Source organism: Balaenoptera acutorostrata, chromosome X (assembly GCF_949987535.1).
Source record: "Balaenoptera acutorostrata chromosome X, mBalAcu1.1, whole genome shotgun sequence".
In the NCBI taxonomy this organism is placed as follows: Eukaryota; Metazoa; Chordata; class Mammalia; order Artiodactyla; family Balaenopteridae; genus Balaenoptera; species Balaenoptera acutorostrata.
Genome location: NC_080085.1, coordinates 74,107,997 through 74,132,182, shown reverse-complemented (window position 1 = coordinate 74,132,182; position 24,186 = coordinate 74,107,997). Strand labels below are relative to the sequence as shown.

Sequence of the window (24,186 nt, the reverse complement as noted above, 5' to 3'; positions counted from 1 at the left end):
CTACCCTCACATTCCTACCATAGTTTCTCTTGGTAAGTTTATTAATAACTTTGTACTAGTCAAGACCAGGGCGTTTTTTGGGTTTTGTTTACTAGGTCTTTTCTGATATATTTGACAGTGTTGATTATTCCCTTTCTCTTGAAACTCTCTACTCCTTTGGCTTCCATGACACTGTGTTCTCCTGGTTTTCCTCATAACTCTCTGGCTATTCCCTCTCTGCCTCCTCTGTGGGCTCTATCCTCCTCTTAAATATTGGGCCTCCTCGGGGTTCTCAGCTCAGCCCACCATATCTGTTATTCTTTGCACACTTGCTGCTTGACTCCATGTACTCTCATGGTTCCAACTCTGCATAAAAGTTGGTGACAGCCTTCCACTTGTATATCTCCCAGGACTTTTGGCCCACAGGCCAAATTTCCTACTGGACATCTGTCCCAAGGACTCCTCAAACTGAACATACTCAGAGCTGAACTCACCGTCTTCCCTCTCCAAACTACTCATCCATCGCTTCCTACTTCCATGAAAGCACTTACATCCTTCCAACAACAACTTCTTCCTCCTATCTCTGACATCTCATGAGCCTCCAGGTCCTTGTAACTGTACATCCTAAAAGTTGCTCCAGTCTGCTTTTCCTCTTGATCCTTATTCTCACTGCTCCAGTTTTGGAACTCAGCACCTCTTCCTTCTAACTGGTCACGCTGCTTCTCATCTTGTCTCCTATAAATCTATCCTCCACATAGCCTTCAGAGAGATCAATCTAAAATGTACACCTGGCCTGCCTTTTTTTGTTTCCTGTATGAGTTTTTTTCCCCTTTTTTAAATTTTTGAAGCACAAATAAAATGATGAGACTTAGAGGAAAGAGTAGGTGTCAGTCTAGATAAATTTTATGGAAGTGGTATTAAAGTGTTGAAGGAATTATCTTTTGATGGCTGTTATAATCTCTCTGAGACTTAAGACAGTTACATTCTCAGAGTTCAGACAGAAGGCACTGTGGTAGGGGGTCACTGATTGTATCTCAATTTTTAAAAAAAATATAGATGATAGTTGTAGGAAACAAAAGAAGTACTTACGTGTTGATACAGTCCTTAAGATACCTTTCCAGTTATACACATTTTTTTTAGTCATAGTCATTTGATAATTATCATACAACATTAAATCCATGTTTTAGTGGTTCTTCTCTCTTTAATGCTAAAGTACAACACTTTTTATCATAGACAGCAGCAAAAGGAGTTAAGAGGAATATGGAGAACACAATTTTTGAGACATTGTAAAACCCAAAATGTATATACAGGTAATGATAGTAAGATAGTCATGATTATCAAAATAATTTCTATTTTCAGAACTTGTAGGCATTTCCTCGGTAGGCTATCAATGTGACATTGCCAGTCAAAAATCTAAGCATAATGCTCACAGGTAAAAGTACAAATGGGGCTTTACTTTTTGGCAATGTTTCCTATATAAAATGATATAGTTTCCTCAGATTGAAGATTAAATTGAGAATTAATATTGAAGCTTTTGGTTCTGTAGAGAAACACTGACCTGATAGTTATTTAAAGTCTTTTAAATATAAAGCCATATAGCATATGAGTGGTGCCTAGGGCAGCATACTACATATTAATGGAGTCCTTAAATTACTTTGAAGCCATTCATTTTGAAACATTTTGGTATATGTTTAGCTGTACTTTGGTATATTTTGACATATACTTTGCTTATTTCAATTTCTTTGCGATTTGTAACATTTTAAATTTTTAGTGCTCTATAACTGCTATTTTTAGCCAATATGAATAATCAAAATTAATTTAATGTGCTCTGATTTCAAACAGTGAAGTGCATACAACTCAGAAGTAATTAATCATATCCTTTGAAAATATGTAGTAAGTGAAGGATTTAATAAATATTAAAGATATTTGAAATATTTATTGTCTACAAATTAAAGGACTGCAATATATAACATATGTAAATATATCAGTAATGCAGAAACTGGACATTAGGACACATGTGCATGCTTTATGTTTCAAACTGTGTTCTAAAATTCAATCCTTCCAGATCAGTGTTTTTCAAACATCAATGAGTGTTTGAAAAAAGACACTCAGTTTGGAAGTTAATTGCACTCCAATGATAGAAGAATGAAAATGAGCTCTAACAGCTATGTCTGATATTTTGTTTCTGCTTTTTAGATTTCCATTTTGACAGTGCCAGCAGAAGAACCAGGAGCTTTTGCTGTTCGGGTCATTGAGTTATGTTCCTCAACAATGACATGCATGAAAGGCACATGTAAGCACAACAGAGTCTGGTATTTTGTCTTTTGTGTTTGTTTAGGAAGTAAACGGGGACAGCTATTGTTACCGTTGTCAGGGTTGTGTTAATAGAGTTTTGCCATATATATATATATATATTTTTAATTCACAGTATTTGTTCAAACAGTGTATGTTCATACAGTAAGTCATTTCATACTTTCCCCTTGCCTCTAAACATTTCTATGGCTAAATCTTCACAGGCACCATTGTTAACCTCTCCGGTGAAAGGATTTCTGTGACTTTCCAGTTCTTTCTTTCAACATCTTTATTGGAGTATAATTGTTTACAATGTTGTGTTCGTTTCTGCTGTATATCAAAGTGAATCAGCTATATGTATACATATATCCCCATATCCCCTCCCTCTTGTGTCCCCTCCCACCCTCCCTATACCACCCCTCTAGGTGGTCACAAAGCACCCAGCTGATCTCCCTGTGCTATGTGGCTGCTTCCCACTAGCTATCTGTTTTACATTTGGTAGTGTATATATGTTAATGCTACTCTCTCACTTTGTCCCAGCTTACCCTTCCCCCTCCCCATGTCCTGAAGTCCATTCTCTGCATCTTTATTCCTATCCGGCCTCTAAGTTCATCAGAACCTTTTTTTTTTTAGATTCCATGTATATGTGTTAGCATATGGTATTTGTTTTTCTCTTTCTGACTTACTTCACTCTGTATGACAGACTCTAGGTCTATCCACCTCACTACAGAGGATTCAATATCATTTCTTTTTATGGCCGAATAATATTCCATTGTATATATGTGCCACATTTTCTTTATCCATTCATCTGTTGATGGACACTTAGGTTGCTTCCATGTCCTGGCTATTGTAAATAGTGCTGCAATGAACATTGTGATACATGACTCTTTTTTTGAATTATGGTTTTCTCAGGGTATATGCCCAGTAGTGGGATTGCTGGGTCATATGGTAGTTCTATTTTTAGTTTTTTAAGGAACCTCCATACTGTTCTCCATAGTGGCTGTATCAATTTACATTCCCACTAACAGTGCAAGAGGGTTCCCTTTTCTCCACACCCTCTCCAGCATTTATTGTTTGTAGGTTTTTTGATGATGACCATTCTGACCAGTGTGAGGTGATACCTCATTATAGTTTTGATTTGAATTTCTCTAATGATTAGTGATGTTGAGCATCCTTTCACGTGTTTGTAGGCAATCCATGTATCTTGTCTGGAGAAATGTTTATTTAGGTCTTCTGCCCATTTTGTGATTGGGTTGTTTGTTTTTTTGATATTGAGCTGCATGAGCTGCTTGTAAATTTTGGAGATTAATCCTTTGTCAGTTAATTCGTTTGAAAATATTTTCTCCCATTCTGAGGGTTGTCTTTTGGTCTTGTTTATGGTTTCCTTTGCTGTGGAAAAGCTTTTAAGTTTCACTAGGTCCCATTTGTTTATTTTTGTTTTTATTTCCATTTCTCTAGGAGGTGGTCAAAAAGGATCTTGTTGTGATGATGTCATAGAGTGTTCTGCCTATATTTTCCTCTAAGGGTTTTATAGTGTCCATCGCGTTTAATGTGTCATTTAAAGCTTGTGTTTCCTTATTTATTTTCATTTGGATGATCTGTCCATTGGTGAAAATGGGGTGTTAAAGTCCCCTAGTAGTATTGTGTTACTGTTGATTTCCCCTTTTATGCCTGTTAGCATTTGCCTTATGTTTTGAGGTGCTCCTATGTTGGGTGCAGAAATATTTCCAATTGTTATATCTTCTTGGATTGATCCCTTGATCATTACGTAGTATCCTCTTTGTCTTTTGTAATAGTCTTTATTTTAAAGTCTATTTTGTCTGGTATGAGAATTGCTACTCCATCTTTCTTGTCATTTCCATTTGCATGGAATATCTTTTCCCATCCCATCACTTTCGGTCTGTATGTGTCCCTAGGTCTGAAGTGGGTGTCTTGTAGACAGCCTACATACGGGTCTTGTTTTTGTATCCATTCAGCTAGTCTATGTCTTTTGGTTGGAGCATTTAATCCATTTACATTTAAGGTAATTATCAATATGTATGTTCCTATTACCATTTTCTTAATTGTTTTGGGTTTGTTTTTGTAGGTCTTTTCCTTCTCTTGTGTTTCCTGCCTAGAGAAGTTCCTTTAGCATTTGTTGTAGAGCTGGTTTTGTGGTGCTGAATTCTCTTAGCTTTTGCTTGTTTGTAAAGGATTTGATTTCTCCATTGAATCTGAATGAGATCCTTGCTGGGTAGAGTAATCTTGGTTGTAGGTTTTTCCCTTTCATCACTTTAAATATGTCCTGCCACTCCCTTCTGGCTTCCAAAGTTTCTGATGAAAGATCAGCTGTTAAGCTTATGGGTATTCCCTTGTATGTTATTTGTTGTTTTTCCCTTGCTGCTTTTAATATGTTTTTGTATTTAATTTTTGATATTTTGATTAATATGTGTCTTGGCATGTTTCTCCTTGGATTTATCCTGTATGGGACTCTCTGCACTTCCTGGACTTGATTGACTATTTCCTTTCCCATGTTAGGAAAGTTTTCAACTATAATTTCTTCCAGTATTTTCTCAGTCTGTTTCTTTTTCTCTTCTTCTTCTTCTGGGACCCCTATAATTTGAATGTTGGTGCGTTTAATGTTGTCCCAGAGGTCTCTGAGACTGTCCTCAATTCTTTTCATTCTTTTTTCTTTATTCTGCTCTGTGGTAATTTTTTCCACTAGTTTATCTTCCAGGTCACTTATCAGGTCTTCTGCCTCAGTTATTCTGCTATTGATTCCTTCTAGAGAATTTTTAATTTCATTTATGGTGTTGTTCATCCTTCTTTGTTTGCTCTGTAGTTCTTCTAGGTGCTTGTTAAATGTTCCTTGTATTTTCTCCATTCTTTTTCCAAGATTTTGGATCATGTTTACTAACATTACTCTGAATTCTTTTTCAGGTAGACTGTCTTTTTCCTCTTCATTTGTTTGGTCTGGTGGGTTTTTACGTTGCTCCTTCATCTGCTGTGTATTTCTCTGTCTTCTCATTTTGCTTAACTTACTGTGTTTGGGGTCTCTTTTTTGTAGTCTGCAGGTTTGTAGTTCCCGTTGTTTTTGGTGTCTGCCCCCAGTGGGTAAGGTTGGTTCAGTGGGTTTTGTAGGCTTCCTAGTGGAGGGGACAGGTGCCTGTGTTCTGGTGGAGGAAGCTGGATCTTGTCTTTTTTGGGGGGAGGACTGCATCGGCGGTGTGTTTTGGGGTGTCTGTGAACTTATTATGCTTTTAGGCAGCCTCTCTGTTCATGGGTGGGGTTGTGTTCCTGTCTTGCCAGTTGTTTGGCATGAGGTGTCCAGCACTGGAGCTTGCTGGCCATTGGGTGGAGCTGGGTCTTAGCTTTTAGACGGAGATCTCTGGGATAGCTCTCGCCAATTAATATTACATGGAGCCGGGAGGTCTCTGGTGGTCCAGTGTCCTAAATTCGGCTCTCCCACCTCAGAGGCACAGCCCTGACGCCTGGGTGGAGCACCAAGACCCTGTCAGCCACACAGCTCAGAAGAAAAGGGACAAAAAGAGAAAGAAAAAAAATTGGAAAAAAAATAATAAAATAAAAACAAATAAAGTAATAAAAATAAAAATGTACTTAAAAAAAATGAGAGAGCAACAAAACCAATAAACAAATCCACCAATGATAACAAGTGCTAAAAACTATACTAAGATAAACATAAAATTCAGAAACAAATCAGTCACAGACAGCAAACCCCAAGTCTACAGTTGCTCCCAAAGTCCACCACCTCAATTTTGGGTTGATTCCTTGTCTATTCAGGTATTCCACAGATGCGGGTACCTCAAGTTGATTGTGGGGATTTAATCTGCTGCTCCTGAGGCTGCAAGGAGAAATTTCCCTTTCTCTTCTTTGTTTACACAACTCCTGGGGTTCAGCTTTGGAGTTAGCCTCTCCTCTGTGTGTAGGTTGCCCTCAGGCTTCTGTTCCCACCCAGACAGGATGGAGTTAAAGCATCGGCTGATTAGGGGCCTCTGGCTCACTCAGGCCGGAGGGAGGGAGGGGTACGGTAGTTATAATTGGAATGCGGGGCGAGCCTTCAGCAGCAGAGGCCAGAGTGACATTGCAACAGCCTGAGGCGTGTGTTCTCCTGGGGAAATTGTCCCTGGATCATGGGACCCTGGCTGTGGTGGGCTGCACAGGCTCACGGGGTGGTGCGGCGGTGTGTGGATAGTGACCTGTGCTTGCACACAGGCTTCTTGGTGGCTGCAGCAGCAGCGTTAGCATTTCATGCCCGCCTCTGGTGTCCGAGCTGATAGCCGCAGCTCACGCCCATCTCTGGAGCTCGTTTAAGTGGTGCTCTGCCTTCTGTGGGCAGACAGGGAAGGAATCCCCTCTCCTCGCGCTCCCCGAAACAATGGTCTGTTGCCTCTTAGGCAGGTCCAGAGTTTCTCCCAGACTCCCTCCCGGCTAGCTGTGGCGCACTAGCCCCCTTTAGGCTGTGTTCATGTAGCTAACCCCAGTCCTCTCCCTGAGCCCGAGCCTCAGCTCCCACCCGCCACCGGCCGCAGCGGGTGAGCAGACAAGCCTCTCAGGCTGGTGAGTGCTGGTCGGCACTGATCCTCTCTGCGGGAATCTCTCCGCTTTGCCCTCTGCACCACTGTTGCTGGACTCTCCTCCATGGCTCAGAAGCTTTCCCCCGGCCCACCCTCAGTCTCCACCCGCAAAGGGGCTCCCTAGTGTGTGGAAAGTTTTCCTGCTTCACAGCTCCCTCCCAGAGGTGCAGGTCCCGTCCCTATTCTTTTGTGTCTGTTTTTTCTTTTTTCTTTTGCCCTACCCAGGTACGTGGGGAGTTTCTTGCCTTTTGGGAGATCTGAGGTCTTCTGCCAGTGTTCAGTAGGTGTTCTGTATGAGTTGTTCCACATGTAGATGTATTTTTGATGTATTTGTGAGGAGGAAGGTGATCTCCACGTCTTACTCCTCCGCCATCTTGTAGGTCCTCCTATTATTCCTTTTAAGTGGACAAACTGAAAGAGCCAGTTCACAGAGGTCTAGTTCCAAGATCCTTTGCAAGGATTCTTTCTTTAATTTTTTTAAGTTTATTGGAAACTTACTTTCACAAAATTTATTTTCTTAAACTTAAACTAAACTACTAGTTTTCCTATTTACTTTTCCTTCGAATTCTTAATCTAGTTACTGAATTTCTACCATGTATAAATCTTCAATGTATTTCTTTTTCATGAGACTAAAGTTAGGGACTAATTAATCTATCTGTTCTTTTATTTGTGTGTATCAAAATTTCTGTCTCACCACTCTCATGTATCATGCCTCCTACAACATATTTCTTAAAGATGTTTCAGTAAGTTGAAATCAGCATGTATACATTAGCCATCACTATGCCTAGACCTAAACTGTACTTGTGGGGTTTATAAAGGAACAGAGGCTGACATTCCTGATTTGAAGTATTCATAATCTTACTGCACATCTAATGGAACAAGACAATATTAACTGTGTGCTCTGGTAGGCATATCAGGATAGATAAAGATGAATACAACATAGGCCCTGAACTTCGAGGACTCACAATCTAGTGGGACAGATAAGACAAACACAGAAGTAGCTGTAAGAGGCAGACTATTAAAATACCACAAGAGAGGTACCAACAAACTAGACACTAGAGAGTCATAGGAGGAAAACATAACAGTATCATTAGCTAGGATGTTTTTAAATTCTATAAACTTATATTAAGTTTTACTGAAACTGTTACATGAATTATGAGAAGCAGAAGACTAATCTGGTTTGGCCTAGTCAAGGAACACTTGACTATGTTTACAAGTGTAGTGCTATTACTTAAAAAAAATGACAAAAATTTGGTCAAAGAGAAGTGATAGCTTGATGCCAGCAGGGAGAGGGAAGAAAACTTATCCAATATTGCTGTAATCCTAAATTTCCATTTGAAAAAGTAGCTCAGAGAAGGTTTTTTTCCTTTTATAGTGATACAGGTAAGTCTTTACCATGGCAGCTATCCATATTATTTTTCCCCTATTACTTTAGCCAGTTTTTGTGTGTGTCTTTTTATCTGTGTTAGCATCTTAAGTATAAAATAAAACTGCACATTTTTAGTTTTCTAAATTGCATTTATTTTATGTTTGTGAATATTTTTGTAAATTTATTTTTATTGATTATTTTTCTATGTGAAATATTTCGTATTCCCAGTCTAATAATACATATTCACTGTTGACAATTTGGAAGATGTAAAAAAAGAAAAGTAAAATTACTATAATCTTTCTACCTAGAAATGATAAATACTTGATTATGTTTGTCTTTTTTTGTTTGTGTATGCATGTATATTTTCATAAAAATGCAATACTAATTTATACACTTTTATAATCTGCTTTTTAAAAAGACTTAATATTGCAACAAAAACCTTTTTGCATGTCTATGATGTAATTTTCAATGATTGTTGATATGCCATTTTTATTTAATCCCATGATGTTGGATTGTTTTGAAAATTTTTACTTGATAGTCCTGTAACAAACAGCCATCTTTATAAGTAAATATTTGTGAGCATCCATTATTTTTTGTAAGATTTTTTTTTAGTGGAATTATTGGGTCAAAGTGTATGGATTTTTTTTAAATTTTGGAATAATTATAGATTTATAGGAATTTGCAAAGATAGTACAGAAAAGTCCCATGTATCCTTCATCCAGTTTCTTCCAATATAGTGCGATATCAAAACCAGGAATGTGACACTGGTACAATGTGTGTATGCAGTTTTATCACATGTGTAGATTCTTATGACATTACCACAAGGATCCCTGTTGTTGCCCTTTTATAGCCACAGCCAAATCCCTCCTTCCCCACACCTGTTACCTAATCCCTGGCAACAACTAATCCTTTTTCCGTCTCAATAATTTTGCCATTTTGAGAATGTCATATAAAAGGAATCATACAGTATGTAATCTTTTGAGATTGACTTTTTTCACTCGGTGTAATTTCGTTAAGGATCAACCAACTTGTTGCATGTATCAATAGTTCATTCCTGTTTATTGCAGAGTAGTATTCCATGGTAAGGTATACTTTCTTCTGGCCTTCATGGTTTCTCATGAGAAATCTGCTGTTGTTTGTTTTTCCCCTACAGCTAGTGTTTGTTTGTTTGTTTTTCTCTGAAGGCTGCTTTCAAGATTTTTTTCTTAGTCTTTAATTTTGGAATTAAATTAATTCCAAAATTAATTAATTTTGGAATTAAATTTTGAATTTGTGCAGCTTCTTGAATCTGCAGGCTTATATATTTTGTCAAATTTGGGAAATTTTCATCCTTTATTTCTTTGAGTACTTTTCAGCCAACCCTCTTTCTCCTCCTTCTTCTGGGAGGAAACATGTCTATTAGATCTTTCACTATAGTTCCACATGTCTCTGAGGCTCTGTTCATTTTTTTAATTCAAAGATATTTATTACACCTATTGACAGCAGTGTACCCTGCTAGACACAGTGAATTATATGAAGGAGTATAGCCAAAGTGTAACAATACTAAGATAGTATTGATACAGAGAGTACAAAGATAGTACAAAGAGCAAGAAGAGCCCAAACTACATGTATTTCTGTTCATGTTCATATAGTCTATTTTCTCTCTTTTGTTCATATTGTGTCATGTTTCTACAGTTCTACTTTTAAGTTCACTGATTCTTTCGTCTGTGCATTCCATTCTGCTCTTGGACCCATCCATTATGTTTTAAAATTTTAATTATTACATTTTTGGTTTAAAATTTTCCATTTGGTTCTTCTTTAAATCTTCTACTTGTTACTTGTGGAATGCATCAGGATTTTCAGAACTCTAGTGAAGAAGCAGGTATCAGGAGATGACTAACCCATGATTGATTAGAACAAGAATTCATTACTAAGATGGAACGAACTGATGAGGGATGGTTGTGACTTTTTATTTTTTAGAGTACTGTTAATATTTTAATGTTCTTTTTTTCTGGATTTAAGGAACGCTTTTTTTTCTTAAGCTATCTATAAATTATAATGATTATGTATATTGTGCTTTGTAAACAGAAATGAACAATTTATCTTTCTTTGCTGAGACAGTTTGTTTCATTTGTTTCCAGCATGTATGTTTGTAATTGGTCATTGATGCTTTTTTTTTTTTTTTTTTTTTTTGGCTGCATTGGATCTTCAATGCTGCACACGAGCTTTCTCTAGTTGCGGTGAGCAGGGGCTACTCTTTGTTGTAGTGCGCGGGCTTCTCATTGCGGTGGCTTCTCTTGTTGCAGAGCACGGGCTCTAGGCACGTGGGCTTCAGTAGTTGCGGTGTGTGGGCTCAGTAGTTGTGGCGCATGGGCTCAGTTAGTTGTGGCTCATGGACTCTAGAGCACAGGCTCAGTAGTTGTGGTGCACGGACTTAGTTGCTCCGTGGCATGTGGGATCTTCCCAGACCAGGGATCAAACCCTTGTCCCCTGCATTGGCAGGCGTATTCTTAACCACTGCACCACCAGGGAAGTCCCTGATGCACTTTTATGATTGCTACATTAAATATTCAGACAAGTACAGCAGCTGTGTCATGTTGGCATCTGCTGACTGTCTTTTCTTATTCAAGTTGAGGTTTTCCTGGTTCTTGGTATAATGAGTAATTTTGGATTGATACCCAGGCATTTTTGTTATATAATGGGACTTAGATCTTATTCTTAGGCTTCCTCTGACACTGCTCTGGTGGGGAAAGGGAGTGCTCCCTTGTTACTGCCAGGTGGACGTGGAAGTCCTGGTTCCCCACTTGGCCTCTCCTGGCACCCAGAGGTTGGAGAACTTCCTTATTACTGCTGAGTGACTGTAGTGCCAGCTCTCCACTAGGCCTCCACTCAGTCCAACCTGGCTAGGAGGAGCAGCAGTGTCTCGACACTGCTCCCCACATGGCCTCAATGACACCATGGGGAGAAGGTGTGGCCTCATTACTCAGGCAATGGTGAGAGACTTCACTCTCCATTTGGCCTCCTATGATACCACCACAGTGGGGCTGGGGAGCGGTCCTCATTACTGCTGGGTAGGGGTGAAAATCTAGGATCCCATCATGGTCTCTGCTGACATGGTAGAGGATGGGGACTGTTTCTCCTTGTGGGGATGAAAGTCCTGGCTCCATACTTGGCCTTCTTTGACACCACCCTACCAGGGAGGTTGGGGCACCTCATTACAGCCTGGTGAAGAGTGGAAGTCTACACTCCCCATTCAGCCTTTAATGGTGAGTGTAGAGGTGGGGCCTTGGTTTTTTTCTGTGGTCTTTGACTGGGGTAGAACAACTATTGTCTAAAAGTTTTCTATCTTGCTAGGTTGCCCCTTTCCTGGTCTTCTGACTAATGAGAGTAGACTTTTGTTGGGGCTTTGTTTGTCTGAGTCCATTGATGTTTCTTGCTTGCCAGTTTCTCTGGTAACCAGTCTGAGATATATGAGGCAAAAAGAGAACCCAGGGAGGGACTTCCCCAGTGGCACAGTGTTTAAGAATCCGACTGCTAATGCAGGGGACACAGGTTCAAGCCCTGGTTCAGTAAGACCCCACATGCCGTGGAGCAACTAAGCCCATGCGCCACAACTACTGAGCCTGCCCTCTATAGCCCGCGAGCCATAACTACTGAGCCTGTGCGCCACAACTACTGAAGCTCGCGCGCCTAGAGTCTGTGCTCCACAACAAGAGAAGCCACCACAATGAGAAGCCCACACACCACACCGAAGAGTAGCCCCTGCTCACCGCAACTAGGGAAAGCCCACACACAGCAATGAAGACCCAACGCAGCCAAAAGTTAATTAATTCATTAATTAATTTTAAAAAACAAAAGAAAACCCAGGGAACTCTGCCATTTTGTTGGCCCCCTTTGGTCCCAAGGTCCCTAGCTGGTCTGCTTTTCTTCTCTGTACTTCGGGGTTTTCTTATGTTTGTTTTATATATTATGTCCAAGATTTTTAGCTGCAGTTAGCAAGAGCAATAGAGAAGAGTACCTTTACTCCATCTTTCTGGAAATGGAAGTCCCAAAGTTTCTGGAGTTTTTAGGGCTTTTGATATATAATGTCAAATTGCCCCTCTCCCAAAGTTGTATCAACTTACATATCCAATGGTAGTTTATAAGCAAACATGTCTGTTTCTCTAAACAAACAAGAGCACTGGGTATTATCTTATCAAATCTCCATTGCCAGTTTGAAAGTAGAAAATATTTTGTTTAAATGTGTATTTAATAATTCATGAAGTTGACCATCCTTTCTTAGTGTTTATTGGGTATTTATACTTTTTCTATGAATCCCTTATTCATTTCATTTGTCTATTGATTATTCTTTTCTTATCAACTTATAAGCACAATATAAACATTAAGGGTAAAATAATAATTAAAAATAAACATTCATGAAAGGCTGCTCAACATCACTAATTATTAGAGAAATGCAAATCAACACTACAATGAGGTATCACCTCACACTGGTTAGAATGGCCATCATCAAAAAATCTACAAACAATAAATGCTGCAGAGGGTGTGGAGAAAAAGGAACCTTCCTACACTGTTGGTGGGAATAGAAAGTGGTACAGCCACTATGGAGAACAGTATGGAGATTCCTTAAAAAACTAAAAATAGAGCTGCCATATGATCCAGCAATCCAACTCCTGGCCATATACCCAGAGAAACCCATAATTCAAAAGGATACATGCACCTCAATGTTTATTGCAGCACTATTTACAATAGCCAGGACATGGAAGCAACCTAAATGTCCATCAACAGAGGAATAGATAAAGAAGATGTGGTACATATATACAATGGAATATTACTCAGCCATAAAAAAATGAAATAATGTTATTCGCAGTGACATGGATGGACCTAGAGATTGTCATACTGAGTGAAGTAAGTCAGAGGAAGACAGATGTCACATGATATCGCTTATATGTGGAATCTAAAAAAAAATGGTACAAATGAGCCTATTTACAAAACAGAAGTTGAGTCACAGATGTAGAAAACAAACTTGTGGTTACCAAGGGGAAAGGAGGGGGGAAGAGATAAATTGGGAGATTGGGATTGACATATACACACTACTATATATAAAATAGATAACTAATAAGAACCTACTGCATAGCACAGGGAACTCTATTCAATACTCTATAATGACCTATATGGGAATAGAATCTAAAAAAGAGTGGATATATGTGTATGTATAACTGACTCACTTGGCTATATAGCAGAAACTAGCACAACATTGTAAATCAACTATACTCCAATAAAAAAAAATTAAGTAAAAAACTAAATAAAACATAAAACATAAACCTGATTATTTCACCATAAAAAAATAAACGTTAAGGGTATCAACCCTTGGTCTTAGGTGTTACAAGTATGTTTCTTGGTTCATTAAGCATTTTTTAAAACATAGGTTAAGTAGAGGGCATTACCCTAGGTCTTGGGAGTAAGATGGAAAGTGATAAATAATCCATAATCTCTGGAAGCTTTAAATTTACTGGGGAAGAGAAAAGCAACAACAAATAAACTAAAAATGAAAACAGAAACACAGTAAGCAAAGCAAGGTAGCATAAACTAAGGATACAAGCAATGAGTGTTAAATGCAGGAGAGGCCACTGTGGTCTAAAATGATCTAAGAATTCTTCAAGAAAAATATGGGACATGATCCTAGCCTTAAAAATGGTATATAAGAAACTTTGTGGTTTCATGTTAACTATAATGATAACATAAAGTTTGCTTATATAAATTTTCTGTCATGAGTAAATTTTTTGAACTAATTTTGTATTGTGAGGGATGAACCTATTTGTGGGTTTATATATACATATGCAGACACATATGTGTATTTATAGGTACATCACTGTATAGGAAACAAATTCCAAAGAGTATATGCCAAAATAGTCATAACAGTGGTTATCCCTAAATGGTGGGAAGACAAGTAACTAACTTTTAGTTGTTTTTTTTATTTGTTTACCTTGATTTTCTGATTTCTCTACAGTATGAATTAAAAACAGATTTAACTGGTTATACCACAAAGATAAAGGATCATATTACAGACATGTATAATAGTGTAACCAAAATTTGGCATACTATACCAGATGTTTGTTATAATTTTGATTATGTACAATTGAATCCACAGTTTGGGGTGTTTATTTCCAGGCTGCTACAATATAAAAATGTTTCAAGTGGTCATTAAATTTGAGCATTTTTCTTTATGCTTCATTACTACCAAACCTTCCTACTTTGATACATAATTTCCTGAAATTTTAAACCACTTTTCCAAATTGCCTCACAACATACTAATCAGTGACCCATCTTAAGTTAGCCCTTCCCATGTGGCTCCTTCCTTCTTTGGCATTTGGATTCTGTTCCTGCTTAATTCATTTATTTATGTGTGTGTATACTTTCCCATCCCCAAACCTCTTCTTCAGGTCAGCTCATTCAGGAAAGTCTTTCTAATGATTGAGAAGGACAAAGCATGTATCTTTGTGTTCTGTAGTCATATGTAGCATGAAGTGGTACTGTGACCTTCACATTTTTTTAAAAAAAGCAATATCTTAGTTATTTTAAACATCGCCGGGACATTTGCTTGGAATTTTGACATTGTTAAAGTTCCAATATATTCTTTGGGGGAAACACTAAAATGCATTTCACATGTATGTATTTGTCTTAGTAGCTTTCTCATATAATAGAGTTATATTTATTCATGGAATCACTATAGAGGTCAAGGAACTTCCCTCATATTATTAAATTCTCCAGAGTTCAATGTTATGTGGTAAGAAATGGTGGTAGGACATCTCTGCACTTTCCAAATATAGGAGATCCCCGCCTTTGGATGAAGTGTATTCTTTGACAGTATCTATTAAACAATTTGTGGTGAGGAAAACTTTTGTCTACTCACCCCTGCATTTCACACAGAGACTGTCATAAGCTTCGTAAGGGTTGGCCTTGCGGACCAGTTAAATGCCTGTTCATCCTTCAAATCTTAGTTCAAATATTATCACCTTCCCCTGCCTCATTCATGTACTTAGGCTTTTGCTCCTCTATTTAGGTAGAACTCAAACTTCTTTCTAAGTTAACATTTATTACAATTTAATAATAATGATAATTAACATTTATCAAGTACTTAATATATGCAGGCGCTGTTCTAAGTACTTCACATGGATTAACTTAATTTATCCCTCACAACAAATCTGAGATAGGTGCCATTGTCTTTTCTATTATTCAGATAAGGAAACTGAGGCACAGAATAGGTAAATGATTCACCCAAGGTCACAGATTTAGTAAGAGGGAGAAGCAGAATTTGAACCCGGACAGTCTGACTCTAGGGCTTACACTTTTAACCACCATGCTATACTGTTTCTCAGAGTAGTTGTAGCATAATTAGCTTTACATTTCTTATCCAATATGAGGAACAGAACCATGGCTTGCCATTTCTATTCCTAGAACTTAAGTATTGGGTTGGCCAAAAAGTACCTTCGGTTTTTAAGTAAAAATAAGACACATTTTTCATTTTCACCAAGAGCTTTATTGAACAATGTATTCACCCTTTTGTTCCACTACCTTCTGCCATTTTTCAGGCAACTTCATAATTCCATCTTCCCAAAACTTTTTATCTTTTTGAGCAAAGAACTGTTCCAGGTGCCTTTTACAGTCTTCTGGGGAATTGACACTTTTTCCATTAAGAGAATTTTGTGAAGACCGAAATAAATGGAATCCGAAGGTGCAACGCCTGGTGAATACGGCGGATGAATCAGAACTTCCTAGCCAAGCTGTAACAGTTTTTGCCTGGTCATCAAAAAAACATGTGGTCTTGCGGTATCCTGATGGAAGATTATGCATTTTCTGTTTACTATTTCCAGATGCTTTTTGTCGAGTGCTGCTTTCAGTTGGTGTAATGGGGAGCAGTACTTGTTGGAATTAATCGTTTGGTTTTCTGGAAGGAGCTCAGAATAGAGGACTCCCTTCCAATCCCACCATATACACAACATCACCTTCTTTGGATGAAGACCGGCCTTTGGTGTGGTTGGTGGTGGTTCATTTAGCTTGCCCCACAATCTCTTTCCTTCCGCATTATAGTACAGTATCCACTTTTCATCGCCTGTCACAATTTGTTTTAAAAACGGAACGTTTCAGTAGAGAATCGCATGCGGAAATACGGTCAAGAAGGTTTTTTTCCCTTAACTTGTGGAACCCAAACATCAAAGCGATTAACATAACCAAGCTGATGCAAATGATTTTCAACACTTGATGTGGATATTTTGAGTATGTCGGCTATCTCCCACATGGTATAACGTTTATTGTTCTCAATTAATGTCTCGATTTGATCACTATCAACTTCAACTGGTCTACCTGACCGTGGAGCATCTTCCAGCGAGAAATCTCCAGCACAAAACTTCGCAAACCACTTTTGACATGTTCGGATCAGTCACAGCACCTTCTCCATACACTGCACAAATCTTTTTGTGCGTTTCAGTTGCATTTTTACCTTTCTTGAAATAATAAAGCATAATATGCCGAATATTGCTTTTTTTCTTCCATGTTCAATATTAAAATTGCTACACAAAAATTCACCAATTTTGATAAGTCTTTCGCAAATGTACACTGATATGACAGCTCTCACATACAATCTAAGAAAACTGTTTTGAATGAAGTTAAAGACAACTAAGTGCTACTAGAGCCATCTTATGGAAAAAACCAAATGAACCTTTTGGTCAGCCCAATATGTACATTATGCTTAGTACTATGAGTAAAAAAAAAACAAAAACAAAAAAACTACCTGCAAAGTCTTGTTTCTAAAGTGACATTTTCTAACTTTAAAGCTAAAAATCTAAAGTTTCTTAGAAATTTTTTACCCACTAGCAAATGAAAAACAAAGGATTTTAAAGCACTCTGTCTTAATATGTCATGAAATGAAAAATTATTTTAATTATTTGTTTTCTAGTTCATGTACCTGATGTTGTGGGAATCAATTTCCAGCTTGACTTTATAGGAAATTTAAGGAGCATACTGGTATAGTGGAGAGAATATTGGCCCAAGAGTCTACAGAATTACTACTTCCAATTAGTTATTTACCCTTGAACAAATTTCTTATTTTCTTGTGTCTTGGTTTCTTCATTAGAAGTTGGGGATGGGAGTTAGTCTAAAGAATTTAGAAAGATCCCATACAAATCGAACACCCTCAATGGTCAGATTTTGCATGTGTGTGCAAAAAGCCACCTGTCCTGTATACGTTTTTAATAATGTATGTGACAGTATTTTAAGCAAAATAGCTAAGATCCTTTTTCTTTTAAAGCTGTCTCCAACTTTCTCACTTCTTTTTTCTGTGATTAAATTATCTTACAGATCTTTGCTATAGCTTAATCAATTTATAAATATAAAGCCAACAGTATAGACAAATGGACTGGTTTTGGTTTTTCAGTCTCAATAGTAAGGCAGCTTATTCCAGGAAGGTTGACTGAAAGAGGTAAGTTCGAATTTATTATTTATAGGTTGCCTTGTTCCAGAGAAAAAAAGAAGTTCATGTTCATTTTTAAATCTTGTATGCTTTCTTCCTATAATAACATGCATGTATTTAAAAAGTCCTAGTTAATAGTTTTAATAGAGTTAATACTTTATATGGTATATTAAGGAGATTTAAGAAATACACTGAGATAGAAACTGACATCACCATTCACTCACTTTTATTACTTAATTAAAGTTTGGCTTCTTTTTTTCCTCCTCCTTTTCTTATGTTTTGGGCCTGTTCACAGACTTTCAGGAGCAATTTGTAACTTGGACGTTAAAGTCTTTAAAAGTGTATTTTCTGATTGCTGCCCTAATTGAGTCATTCATGTCACAACTAGTCACAAGTTGTTCTGCTCTTGGTAATTACTTTCTCTTCTGAAACAGAACTACTCTGATAATATAACAGAAGACTTTAAACCACGCTTTCCTTTTCTCTTGATTTTTTTTTTTTTGTTTTAAGTCAGGAAAAAGAAAAAAAAAGACTATGCCATGTGTTTATTTTATGTATCCAAACCTGTTCCCAGCTCATTTTATTTTCCTTTTGAAGCTCCCTGATTATAGACAAATTTCTTAGCTTACAGTGTTACATAGTCATTCTCTTCTCTCTACTTTTACTTCTAAATATCTTTTAAGAGTTTTGTCTTTTTTCCTGAACCTTTTGAATAAAGCATATCCTGAACCCAATAGAACAGGTCTTTAAAATTTATATAATTGTTTCTTCATAGAAAATTTTCATTATTTCCCAGGTCAAGCACCAAGAAGTGAAAGTGCTGAATATTTATGGTGTAAGAACCCACCTTTTGAGGGAGGAGTACTATAGAATTTGACATTACTCATACTTGGAAAAAAAAGTATCTTCAGAAGAATTTATCACAATTAGGATTCTTGAGAGAAGACTTTTTACTATTCTGTCTGAATGTTCTTGTTTTTATATATCTAGGTTAGCTATGTTGTGGTTTTCTCATATTTATACTAATTACGATGTTGAGCTGTTAATGATCATCCATGTGCTCATCATTTTGTAGAAATCAAAAAATAAAATATAGTATTAGAATAAATTCTAAATGTTGTGTAAATTTGATATTTTTTAGTCATTAAGTGGGTTTTACTGTGGCTTATTTTCCCTTAAAACTGTTACTTAAGTAGACAAATACATCTAGACTTTGGTCCCATTTTATAAATGATAGGCACATAATAATCAGTATTGCCAGCTGAGTGGAACCAAAAGCCTTCACTTGTTCTAAAAATTGAGGCTGTAATGTTGAAATCATAATCTAAACTCATCATTCTTCCTCTTGGAAGAATCACTTGAAGACAAATGTTGGCAACCACTGTAACTAATGCAGTTGTACCTGAGTAAATCAAACATAATCAAAATATATACCACTGAGGCTTGTGACTTGAATTCATTCCTCAAAGTTAATAAAATGAAATGTGTAGAAAAAATGATGTGAAGTTTGGCGATTTATAGTTCAGTTGTTTAACAGTGAAATGCATTTTAAAGATACATTATTCATGAGCAAATTAGCTTGTTTGTAAGACATACGACAAAATTATGGCTTCTAGACAAAAAATAGGAATTGTTTAGTAAAAGTTTGTCTTTTTTAATTGAAGTATAGTTGATTTACAGTGTTTCAGATGTTCAGCAAAGTGATTCAGCTATATATATATTCTTTTTCAGATTCTTTTCTATTATAGGTTATTACAAGATATTGAATATAGCTCCCTGTGCTATACAGTAGGTCCTTAAGTCTTTTTTTACTTTAAATACTGGGTTTGGGTTTTATTGAAGCCTAACTCTAGTATAGTCCATTCTTCATTAGCCATAGCAATCTATATCTAATGATTTATTTTCCTTTTAATGATGTTATTGATTTCAAAGGTGTTTTTCTCCACTTAAATAAATATGAGAAAACAAAGGAATTTAAATTTGTCACAGGTACTCTGCTCTTAGTTAATGAAGGTTTTATGTTATTCTTTCTGAGCACATGCTAAGTACTCAATGACTAATTCTGGTACTCAGTTTATCTTTACCTCTGTTGAGTATCTACTGCTCAAACTTGCTCATTCTTGAATCAGCACCAGCTTTTACTTTCTTCCCATTGAGAACAGGGTAGAAATTTGTGACCTTTTACAGTATAATTCAGGGTTGACCAATACTCTGGTACTTTATATTAAATATTTTTCAATTGCTGTGTTGCATTCAGTGAAGCAGACATAAAATTCATTTTGTAGTCTTTGTCGAAGACAATCTTATATTAATGTTTTAGACATTGTGTAATAAGCTAGAACATATAATTCTCTCAATATTTTCAATTTGTAAACAATTTTAATTTTTCTTTTTACAAATCACATATTTTAGAATTTTTAATTCTTCATCTAATGCTATGTCAATACTGCACTGCACCGTAGTCTTTAAGTATGTGGCCAAGAATGTACTTAAGACATTAAAATGCCTTAAATTCACTTTCACCTTTTAGTCTTCTTAATTTAAGAAATTTTCATGGCTTATATTTGGCTTGATTTAGAATTTGTAAAACCGTAAGTGTACAATTGAAGTTTACCTTCAGGTAGTATGGAGATAGTGTATAGTTCAGTTAACAAGAAATATGCATTCTAACGATACAGTATTGTATGGTAGTTGAGAACAGTCTGGGTTCAAATCCCAGCTCTTTTACATACTAGTTGGATTGACCTTAGGCAAATTACTTAATCTCTCTGTGCCTCAGCTTCCTTATCTATAAAATAGGGATGATGATAGTACCTACCTCAGGATTGTTACCAGGATCAAATTCATGTGAACAGTGTATGGCACTTATAAGTGCTCAGTACATATTAGTTTTTACTTAAAAATTGATCACCAGAGTTAGAGAGATCGTAGGAACCATAGAGGTGTGTTCCAAAAACATGGATGAATACTCTTGGACACATGTTTTGGTGAACTGAGCCAGTGATTATCCGCATTTATTTCAGAATAATTTCCTGCTCCAAAAGCAGACTTCTGATCTGCGTACAGACCAGAAATGCCTGGCAGAGATGCCTTCTAAGGAAACTGGAAATACCGTTTGTTCAAAATGAAAATATTTTAGGTGACTTGTTAAATGAGTTTTCATTACAATGGAATTGAGGTTAGATAGGAGAAGTTTGAGAGCCAGTTAGAAATATCAATTAGCTTGTAAATACTGGTCAGTAATGCATCATTTTTTTAGCACCCCCTAGGGTGCTGTAGTCTCCTCAAATGCATTCTTCAGATAGCCGAAATGTATCCTTTCAGGATTGAAATTTATTAGGATTGAAGTTTTTTAATAATTACCTTCCTAGCATGTTTCACACATTTCCTTTGCTATAGTATACTGAATATATGAAACATAATTTAACCTTTTTTTGTTTGTTTGTTTTGTTTTCTGGTCCCTAACTTTTTTAAATTTAATTTTTATTGGAGTATAGTTGATTTACAATGTTGTGTTAGTTTCAGGTGCACAGCAAAGTGAATCACTTATACATATACATATATCCACTCTTTTTTAGATTCTGTTCCCATATAGGCCATTACAGAGTACTGAGTAGAGTTCCCTGTGCTATACAGTAGGTCCTTACTAGTTACCTATTTTATATATAGTTAACCTTTTTCTTATAATTTAGGGATATTGTGAACATTATTTATTATATTTCATTGTAATCCAGCAATGCCCTTGAGGCCTATTGAGGTGTTTAGGTCTATTTGTTCCTATGCTAAATGACCCTAGACTGTCATGCTTCTATCATTTCTTGCATCTACATTTTATATGTCTTCCTCCAGCTGTTTTCATGCAACTGTCAGGATGTTCTTTCTGGCCGCTCTTTCCACACACTGCTCTTCCCCCTTATTTGCTACTTGGAATCTGCAGAGGGCCAGAAAACAAGATAGCCAAGCTTGTTGAAATTGATGTAATATTAACCAAGTCCTGAGAAAGTGGTTGTGTTAGTCTATGGGTATTGTAACATCTGCCTTGGGTGCTGAAGCCTTTCTTCGGGGGGGTTGGGCACACTTCCTGATTCTTGATTGTGGATGAAATGCTTCTGAATAAATGAGGTCTTACTGTAATTGCAATATAAACAGAGGTCAATATTGGTTAAGTGTATTTGATACACTAATAGCAAATCATTGTTATCCATTAATGTAGGGGTTTTCTAAGCAACCCTAGGTTAGCCTAGTTATTTTATCTTTTTAAAGTAGTAATGTTACATTTTTTTAATCTGTAAATCAATTTAACTTCCCCTCCCTTCAGGTAATTTGATTCAAGTTTTAAGATTTTTAAATATTTGAAATTTATTTATTATGTTTTCCAAAGGTGAACAAGTTATATTTTTCACACACATAGTGCATCTTTCAAAACATACCTTACATCTTTATTTTCAACTCATCCTTTTTTATATCCTAAATGAATCTAATATGGAATTTATTTTCTTCTTCTAAAATAATTTGTAAATGAGCAAAACATCATCTCTGTAGCCCTTCCATTTGACATTCAGTTTCATTCTTTTACAGTACTTTTTCATATTCTAAGCAGCTTGAAAGCTCTATTTTTGTGTACATGATCCGTCAGTAACAGCTGCTTTATTCTGGGATTTGATGTTACAGGATGTTATTTATCTGTGATATGATTATATATTTATGAATACATAGTGTGAATATATATTTATGAATACATAGCGTGAATATATACACATATGTATATATATACACATAAGTATATATATAAATGGATAATCAAGAATTTTATGTAGGTACTGGTTTATATAATCTTTTCTGCTTTTATGATTCTTTAAAGAAAATGTTATATACCTTTCATAAAAATGAGTTTAGATAATGATTTAACACAATCATTGGTGCCTTTTTTCTTTTCTCTTTTATTAGTATTGTCATGAAGCACGGATTTGATCTTGCAAATAAACTGATATTTCCTAGTGATCTTAAGTTGACATTCAAGGGTTTGTTTTTTGTTTTGTTTTGTTTTTTCCATTAAATTCTATTGAGAAAGTGCAAACTGACTCTGGAGTTACTCTGGAGTTTTTCATGGTTGGATTCAGAAACCAAACTGTGTGCCATATGTCATCAAACTCAGTTCCTCACTTGGTATCATAAAGAAAATGTGTTTCTGACCTTTTCTATCTTACTGACACAGTCATATTCTTACTTGGACTATATTACATAAATGACATTTGGCCTTTATGCCTATATGAAAGACAAGTTATGAGCCACATCGATCCCTATGTACGTAAATTATTTAGTCCTAGTTAGGTTGCCCAACAAAATGCACTTGTTGACTAGCCCATACGTAAAGTTTCTTTAAATGCATTTGGAACCATTTTGCTTACTTGTATGACTGCTGTGTGTGATAGTCTCAGAAGCTTGAGAAATAGAGTTCCTATTTTTTTTCAGCAAGCATTCATTTAGGTTTTACATTCACATTTGTAATGTCATCAGTTTTTGGGTTAACATCTGTCATCATTGAAAGAATCATGGCTGATGAGTATGAAGTTAGATTCATAAAACTTTAGAACTAGAAGAAGTCTTGTAGTTGGAACTAATTCCACTCCTTCCATTTAATCATGAGAACACTGAGGCCAGAGAGATAAACTGACTTGGCCAAATTGATACAAAGACCAAAGTAATACCAGACCTGCATAGCCATCCTCTACTGTGTCACCCTGCTACTGCACATTAGACTTCTCACTTTTGTCACTTTTAAATGTGTACATTATTATTGTTGTGCAAATTCTGAGTAGAAATCCCACTTTCCGTGTGCTTCGAAACAACAACTTGTAAGAAGGCAGTCATTTGTGTGAGAAATGGGTGTTCCAAACCCAGTTTTAGAGAACTGAAAGTGTGTTATTTCTGGTTTGTGTTGAGTGATGTCTGACTTCTGAATTTCAGATGCTCTTGTTTCAGTGGTGCTGATTGTGACTGGCACTCCATTCACCAAAGTTTTTCAGTTATTACCCTTATGCTATGGTCTATGAATTAAAACTTCTTTTGTAGTTTCTTTTTTTTAAGTTGAAGTATAGTTGGTTTACAATGTTGTGTTAGTTCCTGGTGTGCAGCAAAGTGATGCAGTTATATATATGTATATGTGTGTGTATGTATATACATATATATACATACACACACATATATATATAACTTATTTCTCAGATTTTTTTCCATTATAGGTTATTACAAAATATTGAATATAGTTCCCTGTGCTATAAAGTAGGGCGTTGTTGTTTATCTGTTTTATATTTAGTAGTGTTTATCTGTTGATTCCAAGCTCCTAATTTATCCTCCCCCACCTTTCCTCTTTGGTAACTATAAGTTTGTTTTCCATGTCTGTGAGTCTGTTTCTGTTTTGTAAATAAATTCATTTGTGTCATTTTTTAGATTCCACATATAAGTGATATCATATGGTATTTGTCTTTCTCTTTCTGACTTACTTCACTTAGTATGATCATCTCCAA

At 36.3% G+C, this 24,186-nt stretch overlaps 1 protein-coding gene across 2 annotated transcripts in view; it reads left to right on the top strand.

The window, feature by feature from the left end:
• Positions 1-24,186, top strand: part of CHM (CHM Rab escort protein) — a 182,341-nt gene that overhangs the window by 135,170 nt on the left and 22,985 nt on the right. For both annotated transcript variants that reach the window (XM_057538845.1, XM_057538846.1), the window contains one exon: positions 2,176-2,272. In XM_057538845.1, coding sequence (XP_057394828.1) covers positions 2,176-2,272 — 97 coding nt within the window. The remainder of the gene's footprint in view (positions 1-2,175; positions 2,273-24,186) is intronic.